Source organism: Phyllobates terribilis, unplaced genomic scaffold (assembly GCF_046119375.1).
Source record: "Phyllobates terribilis strain yellow unplaced genomic scaffold, ASM4611937v1 Scaffold_11__3_contigs__length_659146591, whole genome shotgun sequence".
NCBI lineage: Eukaryota > Metazoa > Chordata > Amphibia > Anura > Dendrobatidae > Phyllobates > Phyllobates terribilis.
Window position 1 is genome coordinate 110,120,250 of NW_027362771.1, and position 14,671 is coordinate 110,134,920.

The following is a 14,671-nucleotide window of genomic DNA, read 5'->3' on the forward strand; positions in this document are numbered from 1 at the left end:
TGCCATGCATACCAGGATTGGGGGTGAGGGGTGCCATGCATACCAGGATAGGATGGTGGAGACAGAATGGGGGCAGCACAAATACCAGGAGGGGGGCAGCACATACCAGCATGGGAGACCATATACCAATAAAAATGCTCGCCACCCGGACGTAGAACGGGTTCAATAGCTAGTATATATGTATATACAGTGCCTACAAGTAGTATTCAACCCCCTGCAGATTTAGCTAGTTTGATAAGATGCAAATAAGTTAGAGCCTTCAAACTGCAAACGAGAGTAGGTTTTATGAACAGAAGCATAAATCTTACAAACCAAAAAGTTATGTTGCTCAGTTGAATTTTATTAAATTTTAAACATAAAAGTGTGGGTCAATTATTATACAACCCCTATGTTTAATATTTTGTGGAATAACCCTTGTTTGCAATTACAGCTAATAATCGTCATTTATAAGACCTGATCAGGCCGGCACTGGTCTGTGGAGTTATCTTGGCCCACTCCTCCATGCAGATCTTCTCCAAGTTATCTAGGTTCTTTGGGTGTCTCATGTGGACTTTATTCTTGAGCTCCTTCCACAAGTCTTCAATTGGGTTAAGGTCAGGAGACTGACTAGGCCACTCCAACACCTTGACTTTTTCCCTCTTGAACCAGGCCTTGGTTTTCTTGGCTGTGTGCTTTGGGTCGTTGTCTTGTTGGAAGATGAAATTACGACCCATCTTAAGATCCTTGATGGAGGAGCGGAGGTTCTTGGCCAAAATCTCCAGGTAGGCCGTGCTATCCATCTTCCCATGGATGCGGACCAGATGGCCAGGCCCCTTGGCAGAGAAACAGCCCCACAGCATGATGCTGCCACCACCATGCTTGACTGTAGGGATGGTATTCTTGGGGTCGTATGCAGTGCCATCCAGTCTCCAAACGTCACGTGTGTGGTTGGCACCAAAGATCTCGATCTTGGTCTCATAAAACCATAGAACCTTGAACCAGTCTGTCTCAGAGTCCTCCAAGTGATCATGAGCAAACTGTAGACGAGCCTTGACATGACGCTTTGAAAGTAAAGGTACCTTACAGGCTCGTCTGGAACGGAGACCATTGCGGTGGAGTACGTTACTTATGGTATTGACTGAAACCAATGTCCCCACTGCCATGAGATCTTCCCGGAGCTCCTTCCTTGTTGTCCTTGGGTTAGCCTTGACTCTTCGGACAAGCCTGGCCTCGGCACGGGAGGACACTTTCAAAGGCTGTCCAGGCCGTGGAAGGCTAACAGTAGTTCCATAAGCCTTCCACTTACGGATGATGCTCCCAACAGTGGAGACAGGTAGGCCCAACTCCTTGGAAAGGGTTTTGTACCCCTTGCCAGCCTTGTGACCCTCCACGATCTTGTCTCTGATGGCCTTGGAATGCTCCTTTGTCTTTCCCATGTTGACCATGTCTGAGTGCTGTTCACAAGTTTGGGGAGGGTCTTAAATAGTCAGAAAAGGCTGGCAAAAGAGATCTTTAATCCACACATGTGAAGCTCATTATTCTTGGTGCCTGAACTACTTCTTAATACTTTAGGGGGACCAAACAGAATTCTTGTGGTTTGAGGGGTTGAATAATAAATGACACTCTGAATTAACTTTTAACGTTTTAAAAAAAAACAAAAACAAAAAAACAAAAACAAAATTTGCTGCAGTGCATTTCCCACTTCCAGGCTAATCTACAGTACAAATGTCACAATGCCAAGTTAATTCCGCATGTGTCAACCAGCTAAATCTGCAGGGGGTTGAATACTACTTGTAGGCACTGTATATATATGTACAATGCCTTGAAAAAGTATTTATATCCTGTGAACTTTTTTTACATTACACCCACAAACTTAAATGTATTTTATTGGGATTTTTTGTGAATAACCAACACAAATAGCAAGTATTTATGAAGTGTAAAGGAAATGATACATGGTTTTCTAATTGTTTAAAAAAAACGTAAATCTGTATTCAGCCACCTGTAGTCCGATACCCCTAAATAAAATCCTGAGTGACCAACTGCCTTCAAAAGTAACATAACTAGTAAATTAGTAAATCCACCTGTGTGTAATTTATTCTCAGTATAACTACAGCTGTTTTGTGAAAGCCTCAGAAGTTTGTTTGAGAACATTAGGGATCAAACAGCATCATGAAAACCAAGTAACACACAAGACAGGTCAGGGATAAATCTGTGGAGAAGAGTAAAGCATGGTTAGGTTATAAAACCAATAGTCCAAACGCTAAACATTTCACAGAGCACTGTTCAAACCATCAAAAATGGAAGGCGCATAGCACAAATGTAAACCTACCAAGACATGACCGTCCACCTAAACTGACATTCCAAGCAAGGAGACCACTCTTTAGAGAAGCAGCCAAGAGACCAATGGTCACTCTGGAGGATCTCCAGAGATCCACTGTTCAGGTGGGAGAATCTGTCCACAAGACAACTATTAGTCGTATACTCCACAAATCTGGCGTTTATGGAAGAGTAACAAGAAGAAAGACATTTTTGAAAGCAAGCCATAAGAAGTCCCTTTTGCAGTTTGTAAAAAGTCATGTAGAGGACACAGCTAGCATGTGGAAGAAGGTGCTAGATAGAACTTTTTGAGCTAAATGCAAAACACTGTGTAGCGGAAAACTAACACTGCACATCACCCTGAAAGCACCATCCCCACCATCAGTCATGGTGGTGGCAGCATCATGTTGTGAGGATGCTTTTCTTTATCAGGGACAAGGAAGCTGGTCAGAGTTGATGGGAAGATGGATGGAGCTAAATGCAGGGTAATCCTGGAGGAAAATCTGTTAGAGGCTGCAAAAGACTTCAGACTGGGGTCTAGGTTCACCTTCCAGTAGGACAACAACCCTAAAGCTACAAGCCAGAGCTACAATGGAATGGTTTCAATAAAAGCATATTCATGTGTTAGAATGGCCCAGTCAAAGTCCAGACCTAAATCCCATTGAGAATCTGTGGTAAGACTTGAAAATTGCTGTTCACAGACGCCTCCATCCAATCTCACTGAGCTAGAGCTAGTTTGCAAAGAATAATGGGCAAAAATGTCAGCCTCTAGATGTGCAAAGCTGGTAGAGACATACCCCAAAAGACTTGCAGCAGTAATTGCAGCGAAAGTTGGTCCTAAAAAGTATTGACTCATGGGGGCTGTACACAAATGCACATCACATTTTTCAGATTTATATTTTTTAAATATTTATAAAACCATGTATCATTTCCTTTACACTTCACAGATACTTGATACTTTGTGTTGGTATATCATATAAAATCCCAATAAACAAACATTTAAGTGTGTGGGCGTAATGTGAAAAAATGTGGAAAAGTTCAATGTACAGTACAGACCAAAAGTTTGGACACACCTACTCATTTAAAGATTTTTCTGTATTTTCATGACTATGAAAATTGTACATTCACACTGAAGGCATCGAAACTATGAATTAACACATGTGGAATTATATGCTTAACAAAAAAAGTGTGAAACAACTGAAAATATGTCTTATATTCTAGGTTCTTCAAAGTAGCCACCTTTTGCTTTGATGACTGCTTTGCACACTCTTGGCATTCTCTTGATGAGCTTCAAGAGGTAGTCATGAAAATACAGAAAAATCTTTAAATGAGAAGGTGTGTCCAAACTTTTGGTCTGTACTGTATATATATATATATATATATATATATATATATATATATATATTTATATATTTATTTATTAGTGGCAGGTTACAGTAAATGAAGAATACTACAATATTACTACAAATATATTGGCAATTGATGAACCCTTGTGCACAATGAATATACTTTTCCAGAACTACAAACATTAAGAGTTGAGAATATGCATTATTAGAATTCTATTCTTAGAAATCAGTTGCAATTAAGTTAGATCTCTATCATCACTCTTGTTGAAGTCCAAAAATTAACAAGCAAAACTGGGAAACAGCATTATTAGGCCCCCACACATATTGTAATTCAGCTGCACCTGACAATTTGCTGGCCAGCTACTGAAGTTGGACGATTGAGTATTTTGAATTTACGGTAAATGCCCTATCCTTTTGTTTCTGAAGAAGAGAAGATGCCAACAAAGCTGTCTGGCAGTGGCTTACTCTGCTCTACCCTTTGAAAACTCATGAATGCTCCGTGGAGGCAATCATTTATGTGTATTGGGACTAGAAGAAGTAGCCGTTGGTTTGGCCAAATGCCATCAAACTTGTATGAGGATGTGCTGGAGTGGAACACAAAAGCGCACAAATAGAGTGATATCCCAATGGGAGACAACAGAAATATGTGTGGTTGTGCTCACTTAAGGATGTTGTGTCAAGGCACAGCTCCTGTGAAGGTGTTTGAATCAGCTACCACTTCCCCGCAGTTTAGAGAAAGAATCCTCCAGGAAATATTGCAGAAATTAATAAAACACGGGTATAAGAGCTGCGCTGTTCGAATGAAGACCCTTCAGATGGAGTAACAGGAAAGTTTATATTGCCTACGTGTTTTGGGCCGGACTGGCACCTTTTTCAAGACAAAACCGGACCTTACCTATTTTTGTCCTTGTGTTACCCATTTTTTTCAATAAAACCTGTATGGACATCTTTAGACAATGGCATAATAGGAGAATTTTAGACCACCTTATGGACAATCAGAGAACAGCTGTTGGCTATCCTGATATGTCTAAATACTTTGATTCCTCATGAAATTACAAATCTGGAGCATCTTTTCTGATAAACCTGTATTATCTTGTTACTCTATTATTCCTCCTTGGCATTATCATCGCTTGTTACGGGAGGGGGGGGGGGGGGTGTCCCCACCTTGTCTGCCACTGTTAGCACTGATTGGACAATATCAGACTATATAATACACCCCCAACTGGTAACACCCAGCTGTCACTTTATTCATACATTTCTAGGAGGAATAAATACTCCAGAATTGTTATATTATGGGGAATATTTATATTTACTAAAAGAAGTGACAGCTGTACAACGGTTACTTTTGCCCACATTTTTTGTAACCTGTTTAATCCTGTTTTTATACAACTTATTAAGAGTACGTTGAATGTGCAATGAGATTGTGCTTTTTTTTTCACTTCAAATATGAAAAGTTATAATAAAAGTGGTAGCAGTCTTTCAGGAGATCTAGTCTATAATGCATACCATATACTAGTCTATACTTCATTTATCAAACGAATAACAGAAAAAGTGCAACATTTATGTGCAGATACACAGCTGATTACAGTAGGTATACAAATATTTTTAGGAGGCAGATATTTGCAAATGCACCAAATTAATTATGAAATTTTCACCATTTACAGTATCTAAAATCACTAATGCAAAATATGCCATTATTAATAAATGTTGACTAGCGGTTTTATATACATACAACATTGCAGACTCTGATTATAGTAGTTTATTATTATTATTATTATTATTATTATTATTATTATAAATTCAATTTTCGAGCCTTGAAGTTTGCTATAAATAACAGAAATGCAATAAGAAATGATCTAGGTAGTAGGCGTATGACACAAATAATTCAGCTATGCTGCAGTAAACTGACATTAGTCTATTTTGTATTATTTATAAGAACATGAAGCCAATAAGTAGTTGGGTTGAACCTAGGGTTAAGGAGAAGGACTATTTTAGAGGTTTGGCTCTAGGGGTGTCAATTGCTTAATTGTTGCAGTTGTCGTCACTTTAAAGCCAGATAATGAACTAGCATGCAGACAATCAGCGGCAGGCTCCGCTTCTCAGCCACATACACATAGTCATGCTTTTAGTGAAATTAATCTTTTAATGGCTCACTAGAGGTTATTGGGGACAAGTACATATAAATTATGTATACATAATTTATAATTCATGCTGTAGTTTATTGCAAAGCTACAGTACAGAAGCAGTTTCACCCGATTTACATGAGTGGTACAATGCAATTAATCAAAGCATTGCAGCATTGAATGGATCTTAATTGTTACATGGGGTAAAATATATTATGGGATGGATGCAAAAGGTGAATTGAGACTGTGAGCATGTGAAAATACTAAGAAATGACCTGATCTAAAGGGATTTATTGAGCTGTGATAATAGAGATAGCATTTGGATGTGTTCTGTATAGGAATAAGCACACAGATGAGACTCTGGCTGGGTCAGTGTCATAGTATGGTTACAAAATATACTTGAAATAGTTGAAAAAACAAAACCCATATATTACCCATATAGAGGTTGATCATGGATCTATATATTGTACATAGATTTTTTATTTTCCATCGGCTTCCGTGGGGGAAAATTTGTATCTGAATCTCATGGAGCGTCCATTTTTCCACATAACAGCTCATGGACTGTGTATAAAGTGGCCTCTCTGTATATCCCTGCGTTTTGTCTTCGTGGAATTTTTGCATTGTAATAAAGAGGGTTGACCCACTTTTACAACTTGGTATAGATAATAAGTGTCTCATCATCGGGGGTCTACTCCCAATAAGAACAAGACTCCTGTGTCCCCAATTTGAATGAAGCAACAATCATGTTCTACATTCAGTTCCTTAGACAGACAGAGCTAACCAAGTATAGATTCACCAATCACCACCCCTTTTGGTAGACACATCACGCTCATAATAGGTGGTCTGACATTTCTTCTTCCTGTAAATAGGTGTAAGTTGTGATTGTGGAACTACTCCTTTGCAGGCTACCAAACACATTAGACTAATGTCGGCTGAACCCACCAATATCGATGGGTTTGGCCAAAAGTTAAATGTGTATGGTGGGCCCTGACTGATAATGTTGGGAGAGATAAGGAGCTGGTATGACTGATTTCAGAGTGCATATCTTTTTGTTCTGTAAGAGATAAGTCCCCATCGGAGGTTGTGGTGGCAGCTCCCTCATAAAGAAGACTGGAGCATCAGCAGAGCAAGTGCTCTTGTCTATGGGAGAGTCAGGCAAGACACCTGCCAGCCAAACAAGTGTCTTATTATTATTTTATTTTGCTTTGCTTATATAGCGCTATCATATTCCGCAGCGCTTTACAGACATTATCATCGCTGATCTAAATTCCCTATCATTATGTCTTAGGAGTGTGGAAGGAAACCCACACAAACACTGGGAGAACATACAAACTCCTTGCCGATGTTGTCCTTGGTGGAATTTGAACCCGGGACCCCAGTGCTCCAAGTCTACAGTGCTAACCACTGAGCCACCGTGCTTAAGACAGATGCTCCAAGATGTCGTTATTCCAATGTTAACAGCCCTGTTTTGCTAATCTGTGCGCTATAATACACATATGCCTTTTCATACTTTTCCCACCTGCCATGGAACCTGCACCAGAAGTTATTATCTTATGCACATGTAGTCTTTCATGTGTAGCCTGACTAATGGTTTATATAGGGGTAATCTACATTCTCAGTATGGCCATCTTTAGAACCATCCTGTGATTTTGTCTGGAACTGATTGTGAACGTCTATTTCGCCAACCACAAGTACTCCAAAGCCTTTTCTAGGTCTGCTTTGGCCAGTGTTTTGCTATGACCAGTAGATGGTTATAAAATCTGTTCTCTGCTTCCATCTTGATGACCCATAATAATGGCTGACACATATCTATTGAGTGCTGCTCTATTGCATGTGTAAATACAATACTAGGCGCTTACTGTAGTTCCTTTGGAATATGCAGAATTTATTTATTTTTATTTTTTTCAATGTCATTAAACAATTTTTTTTGTAGCTACATATTCTGTATCTGAAGTGTAGGTGCCCTTAAAGGGAGCGGGAATGATTGACACAGCAGTCTCCTTTGACTGTTGTGTATGTTAATCTCTCTAGTCTCTTCCTCCACCTCTTACAGGCTTCTGTCTTCAATCTCCTTTGCTTTCTTGGTAGTTGATACTGTAACTGACGATGGGTTTTCTTCTCGACTGGCTTCATTTTTGCTGTTCTTCCAGGAGAAAAATCTATTACCTGCACCGACGATACAAGTTCATGAGCAGGTTAGTGAAATAACCATTCATTCTCTCCTATGTTTCTTGTATATGAATTAGCATGTCTAAACCAGTGGTATACTGTATATTCCTAGCCATACTCCATGGTTAAAGGAGTTGTCCACTACTGAACAACCCTTTATTAATGGGCACTGGGAGGGGAAAAAGAATAAAAAAAATGATATTCACTAGTTGGACCAATCACTCAGCGCTGCGTCCCCCTCAGGACTGCTGGGATCAGCATCCAGGGGATAGATGGGGGATGTCACGTGAATGTTTCAGCTAATCAGTAGCCTCTCATCTACTGAGGCATTCACATTTTCTCCAAGAAGCAAAATCATTTTTTTTTTCACTTATTTTTCCACCTCCCTGTGCCCAATAATAGATGCCCTTTAAAAAGGGTAAGCACCAGTTAAAATAGGTAATTGATTCATTACCGAGACCATGCTTTCTGGGTTATTTTTATTTTTGGACACACAGTAAAACTAGAATTGGCGTAGAAAACTAAAAGTGAACAACTTAAAACTTCATTTCTAACATCTTTAACCATTGAGAATGGCTAGGCTACATTGTCAATGAAATGGGATTTGCTGGGAATATTAGCCATATTAAGTGTGTTCCCTATATTTGGATCTTACACAATACCCAACTGTCTTAGGACATATTATTGATTATATTTGTATTTGTGGGTAATTTGATTATGATTCTAGATTAACATTAAAAGTGAAGCTTTAAATGGAATCTGTCAGCATTTTTTTGCTATGTAATCTGAAGACTGCGGTAGATAGTGGTTGGTACACTGAATTTAGTGATGTGTCACTTATTAAGCTGCATGCTTTTGTTTATTTAAAATGAAGGTTTTATCACCAGAACATTATCACTGCCAGAAGTGGTGCTCACATGAGCCCTGGTCCAACTCCGCACACTCCTCTATTAAGCATCTCACTGTCAATAGACAATGTACACAGAAAACCGTGGTGTGGGCGAGGTTAGATTTCTGAGCTCTGGTTCATGTTACATCTAAAAACTCTTATTATATCCCAACTGCTGCATCCAGTAAACTAAGTGATACATCATTGGATTCAGGGTCTCTTTTACTACATTATGCTGCTCTCAGATTAGGTAGCAAAAATCTGGTGACAGATTCCCTTAAAGGGGTTAAATATTTGTTTTGTAAGTTAGAAGTAGATAGAAGCCAAAGCTGCAATATTTACTAACCAGAGCTTTAGCATTTGTATTCTGATCAGTGGTGGGGGTCTCTGAGCATGAAACACAATCATGTAAGAAGGCTTTTTAGAACTGGCTTTGAGGCTACGGTTAAATTGCATTTTAGATCACATTCTGTGACTTCATTGGAGTCTACGTCTAAAGCCCACTACGACTTGCTGCCCACCTCAACTAAGCGTATAGGGCCAAAAATGATGTCCAACAGAGCACACTGTGACTCCGCCTGCATCACTATAGCCAAGGGCCCTGTCAACATATATGCTTAAATCCCCTTTTGCAGAGCTTTGGACATAAGCCCCTACGGAGCCACTGAGTGTAGGGCCAATCTCGATGTGAACATAGCCTTACTGATATGCTTAGTTGTATTTGAAAATATTTTTCTCGCAATATAAGAATCTATAAATTTAATTTATAAAGGTAAATATGGTAAGAAATAATAAATATTTTTTTCCTGATAATGCATTTTTTTGGTCACTTTCATTGACTTTATTTGCAGGATGGAGAAGCAGCTAAGCAGGTTTCGTGGATGGTTACCTAAAAAGCCTATGAGACTGGACAAGGAGACTATTCCAGACTTGGAGGAGAATGACTGTTACACCGCACCCTTCAGCCAGCAAAGGATTCACCAGTAAGTAAGGTCAATACCTGGCTTGAATTTTAGAGGACACAACAATTGTGATACTTTTTCCAATATGAAGAATTACTTGCTCCGTTGCCTGAGGTTAAACAGGTTTCTGCCAAATACACCTGCATTGCATGTCAGCTGTGAATTGAAGTCCTCTGTAAGGGAAATGTAGCACCCTGAGGATTCGGTTGCTACAGGGGTATTGCACCTCAACCCAGAGGTGTGGTATTCCACTCCCGGGTAAGGATGGAGTATGGAACTGAGCTCAGTAGGCTGCATGCACTACATACATCCCATTTCCGGGGGACAGAACAACGGTACTCCCACCAGTATATGTGCAGGTACGACAGCGTCTGTCCCTGGCTGGAGTGGGAGGGGGGTGGAACATCCCAGTAGTGTAGGGGCAGATAGGGGGAGTAGTCTGGGTAAATGTAGGAGCTCATTGGGTGCTGGTCACCTGAGCTCACACATAGAGGGAGTATATAAGGTGGGCACCATCTTAGGACAGGGTCAGTCAGTCAGTCAGAGAGAGAGCCTGCAGTGAAGCAGAGGAGAAGGAAGAGAGACCCAGAGGCGCAGGACGAGAAGGGACCCCAAGAGCCTGTATGAGAGCTGATAAGGGTGAAGGGTCGGCAAAAGGGTACCGGATCCTAAGCTGGCAGAGGCTAAAGCACACCTTAGCCAGGAACCGGAGGTCGTGGGCAGGAGCTGCCACGACCCTCACCAAATCCACCAGGAAGGCACACCACGAGTAGGGCCAGGGAAGCCAGAGAAGGTTCAACCACTAAGAGGCCCGAGGGAGCTGGACAGAGGTGGATCCCTGGTGGGAACGGCCAGAAGAAGGGAGAGTCAGAAAGGAGCTCAGGACCATACTCAAGAATTGCCCGGGAGTTGGCCGAGTCCAGGACCTGGTGGACGCAGCACGGCTTGGGTGGTCACTGATCTGCAGAGTGACCCGAGCAACACCAGTGAGTAAAAACCCTGAACTGCATTTCATGCCTCTGAGTCTCCTTGCTGCACCTTCACAACCACCATCCTCCACGTCTGACCCCCTGAGGCTATACCCCTCCCGTTGGGGGTTATACTACCACAGCTGCACACACACCACCAGCCTCAGCGGATCATCCTGCAGCGGCGGCCTTTTGACCACAAATCAACGGGTGGCGTAGTCGACACTAAAACATCTACAAGGACTGCCGCACACTGAGTTTGACACCCTGGGCACGGACCGGGTCACAGCCACTCGGAGACTACAACCCCCATCTGATCCGGCTCCGGGTATCCCTAACAACATGGCCCAGGGGGCGCGTCAACTTTGGCGTAGTCGGCAGGATCACGTGCCCGCAACCACCGGGTACTGCGTGCCTGAAGAAAAGTTCGCATTTACCTCAAAAAGAAGTCTCCCGCCAATTCCAGAGGGTCCCCGCCATCGGACGCCATCTCGGATCAGTTCCCGCCATTTGCCCGTCATCTGCAGTCTTTTCCCGCCATCCACAGAGTTTCCCGCCACTGGGAAGCGATTCCCGCCATCAGAAAAGATTTCCCGCCTTGGCAGAGCGGACGCCATTATGGGCGTGCCAAAGGATGGCAAGAGGCCACCTCCCATCGTGGGCCATGACCGAAAATGGCGCCAAAAGTGGAAACCGCCCCCACCAGCAGAGACTGTGATGATTGATATGTCCATCAGCGTGAGAGAACTGCCCCTGGAACTGGCAATCACAAAGTTGCCCCAGGACCGCCCTCAGGATGGGCGTAGACAGAACAAAAGAAAGAAGATGGGAGCAGCTTGGAGGAGTCTGGAGGAGAGTCCAGAGAGAACACACCCGGAGATGGAGGGAGAGTCAGGCAGCACCGACCCAGTGGTCAGGAGCCTGTTGCAGGTCGCCACTCCAGAAGGCCTGCTGGAGATCCTGGCGCAGCTCCCCGGAGATCGGGAGCGTGCACAGACCGCGCTGGAGGGCCTAGCACGAAGGATGGCCCGGGTGCAGCAAGAAACACTGGCGGAGTGGACTCGAGAGATGGCCCAGCAGGCTGGAGCCCGCCAGCGAAGCATGCCACCCGCAGCGAGGAGCAAGTCCACCTCTGAGGACGGCGAAGGAGGGACGACGGCCGGAGACGACGCCGCGGAGGGAGCCGAAGAGATGAAGGCAGGTAATGGGGACGACCGCATCCCATGCCCAGAAGCCGTAAACCTGCCCCAGCTCCCCGTCGCAGAGCCCGAAGCCCCACTCACCGTTCCCGTAACCGCTGCGTCATCGCTCCAAGCTAGGCCTCAAGCGGCCGGAGCCGCGGCCACGCCCCCTGCTACGTCACGCGCCTCGATCCAGAGCGCGGCCAAGCAGGAGACGCCACCGGCCTGGTCGCAAGGCCGAGTGCCCCCGGGCGCCGCAGTACCAACAGCGCCCTCTACCTCTGCCGAGCCACCGGCCTGGTCGCAAGGCCAGGAACACCCGGGCGCCGCCGTCTTCACGGTGCCCTTCACCTTCAGGGTGCCCCAAGCCTGGTCGCAAGGCCTGGTAAACCTGGGCGCCGCTACCACCTCCGCGCCCTCAACATCCACAGCGCCACACCTGGGTGAAGACTTGTTTGCCCAGCACACTTGCCCGGATGGGCAGCCCTTTGTGTGGCCACCGGAGTACCACCATCCCCGACTCCGGAAAGAAAGACCCCTGGATGAGCCCCTGATACCGCCTCCGGCGCCTGTCAAGATTACCCCGCTCTCGTTGGAGGAGGCGCAGTTTGAGTGGGACCCCACTGGAGGAGACCTCATGGGGTTCACCCAAGAAACACGGGCGGCCGCAGCTGAGCGTGCAGAGTGCTGCCGGCAGCAGCTGGAGGTCTTTGACAGGGAAAGGAGAGAGAGGCGGGTCCGTGAGCAGCGGCTGCAAATACAGAGCGCTGAACAGAAGAGCCGGACCCGGAGGAACCCCCGTGCAGCTCATTGTCCCCGTGCCACCGGGACTGTGATTAAATTCCAACTGCAGCACGGTTGGGGTTTCATCAGGGATCATCAGACCCCCGGCGACGTCTTTGTCACCCGCAGAGACGTTGAAAGTCATCTGCCGGAGGGACACAGAGGACGTGACCTATATGTAGGGGACGAGGTCACATTCACCCGGCACAAATGTGCCAAAGGACCGTACGCCCTTCATGTACACCGGCTGACGGAGGAGGAGCTGCGGTGTGAGGAGGAGCAAGAGGACCCGGACGGGTCTGAAGTTTGCACGCGAGAAGGAACAGGAGGACGCCGTCATTAGAGTACGGTATCGTGAAACTGTAAAATAGTTACCCATAAGGGTACAAGAACAGTTAATAGTTTAAAATATAGTCCCCGTTGGGACCAGTGAACTGTACCCGTGTGTCCCTGTCCCCTAACAGGCTGAGGACTGTGAACAGCCATTCCTCTTCCCCATTGGCCGAGGACTGAGAGCGGCCATATTCCCCTTGTACATAGTTGCGCTTTCTAAGTCGCCCCCTACCGGTTTTATAGGAAACTGTTTTTCTTCCAGAAGAGACTGTTGCACTTACCCGGTCACAATTTGCACCGTGGCCGGAGGAACAAGAATGTTTAATATGAAAAGTTTTATATGAAAAGTTTTATGATATATATAATGTTCTATATGTTTATGTTTTTGAAAAAAATTGTATGTTTTTGGATGTTTATTCTTTTACAGCCCGAGGACGTGCTGTGATTTACCAGGGGGGAATGTAGCACCCTGAGGATTCGGTTGCTACAGGGGTATTGCACCTCAACCCAGAGGTGTGGTATTCCACTCCCGGGTAAGGATGGAGTATGGAACTGAGCTCAGTAGGCTGCATGCACTACATACATCCCATTTCCGGGGGACAGAACAACGGTACTCCCACCAGTATATGTGCAGGTACGACAGCGTCTGTCCCTGGCTGGAGTGGGAGGGGGGTGGAACATCCCAGTAGTGTAGGGGCAGATAGGGGGAGTAGTCTGGGTAAATGTAGGAGCTCATTGGGTGCTGGTCACCTGAGCTCACACATAGAGGGAGTATATAAGGTGGGCACCATCTTAGGACAGGGTCAGTCAGTCAGTCAGAGAGAGAGCCTGCAGTGAAGCAGAGGAGAAGGAAGAGAGACCCAGAGGCGCAGGACGAGAAGGGACCCCAAGAGCCTGTATGAGAGCTGATAAGGGTGAAGGGTCGGCAAAAGGGTACCGGATCCTAAGCTGGCAGAGGCTAAAGCACACCTTAGCCAGGAACCGGAGGTCGAGGGCAGGAGCTGCCACGACCCTCACCAAATCCACCAGGAAGGCACACCACGAGTAGGGCCAGGGAAGCCAGAGAAGGTTCAACCACTAAGAGGCCCGAGGGAGCTGGACAGAGGTGGATCCCTGGTGGGAACGGCCAGAAGAAGGGAGAGTCAGAAAGGAGCTCAGGACCATACTCAAGAATTGCCCGGGAGTTGGCCGAGTCCAGGACCTGGTGGACGCAGCACGGCTTGGGTGGTCACTAGTGTTGAGCGATACCTTCCGATATCAGGAAATATCGTATCGGATTGGATCGGGCCGATACCCAAAAAGTATCGGATATCGCCGATTCCGATACCGGAAACCAATGCAAGTCAATGGGACACAAATATCGGAATGAAAATAAACCCTTTCTTTCCTTGTAGGTTAATTCTACATGAAGTAAAACAACTAAGAATAATGTAGAATGACATGAAAAGCCAGCAATTCATCAGCGGCATACACCGGTACCCGACAATTTACAACAGAAAGAATAGAGCATCACACATAGATTAGATAGATAGAAACATGTCAGTCACATATATATGAAGTACAGTGACAGTGTTGCTTACTGTACTTGTCATTTAGTGTAAAGGATTTATTAAAAAAAATAT

The 14,671-nt window shown here is 44.7% G+C and overlaps 1 protein-coding gene and 1 long non-coding RNA gene across 6 annotated transcripts in view; one reads left to right on the forward strand and one right to left on the reverse strand.

Moving 5' to 3' along the window:
• Window positions 1-14,671, forward strand: part of ANO4 (anoctamin 4) — a 344,842-nt gene that overhangs the window by 186,021 nt on the left and 144,150 nt on the right. For 3 of the 4 annotated variants that reach the window (XM_073651462.1, XM_073651463.1, XM_073651464.1), the window contains 2 exons: window positions 7,915-7,959; window positions 9,674-9,805. In XM_073651462.1, the coding sequence (XP_073507563.1) occupies window positions 7,915-7,959; window positions 9,674-9,805 (177 nt within the window). Of the gene's footprint in view, window positions 1-7,852; window positions 7,960-9,673; window positions 9,806-14,671 lie in introns of all 4 variants that reach the window. The other variant, XM_073651465.1, reaches the window with a different exon arrangement.
• Window positions 7,770-14,671, reverse strand: part of LOC141165681 (uncharacterized) — a 79,118-nt gene continuing 72,216 nt past the window's right edge. For both annotated transcript variants that reach the window (XR_012251188.1, XR_012251187.1), the window contains exon 3: window positions 7,770-7,930. This is a non-coding gene — a long non-coding RNA (uncharacterized lncRNA). The remainder of the gene's footprint in view (window positions 7,931-14,671) is intronic.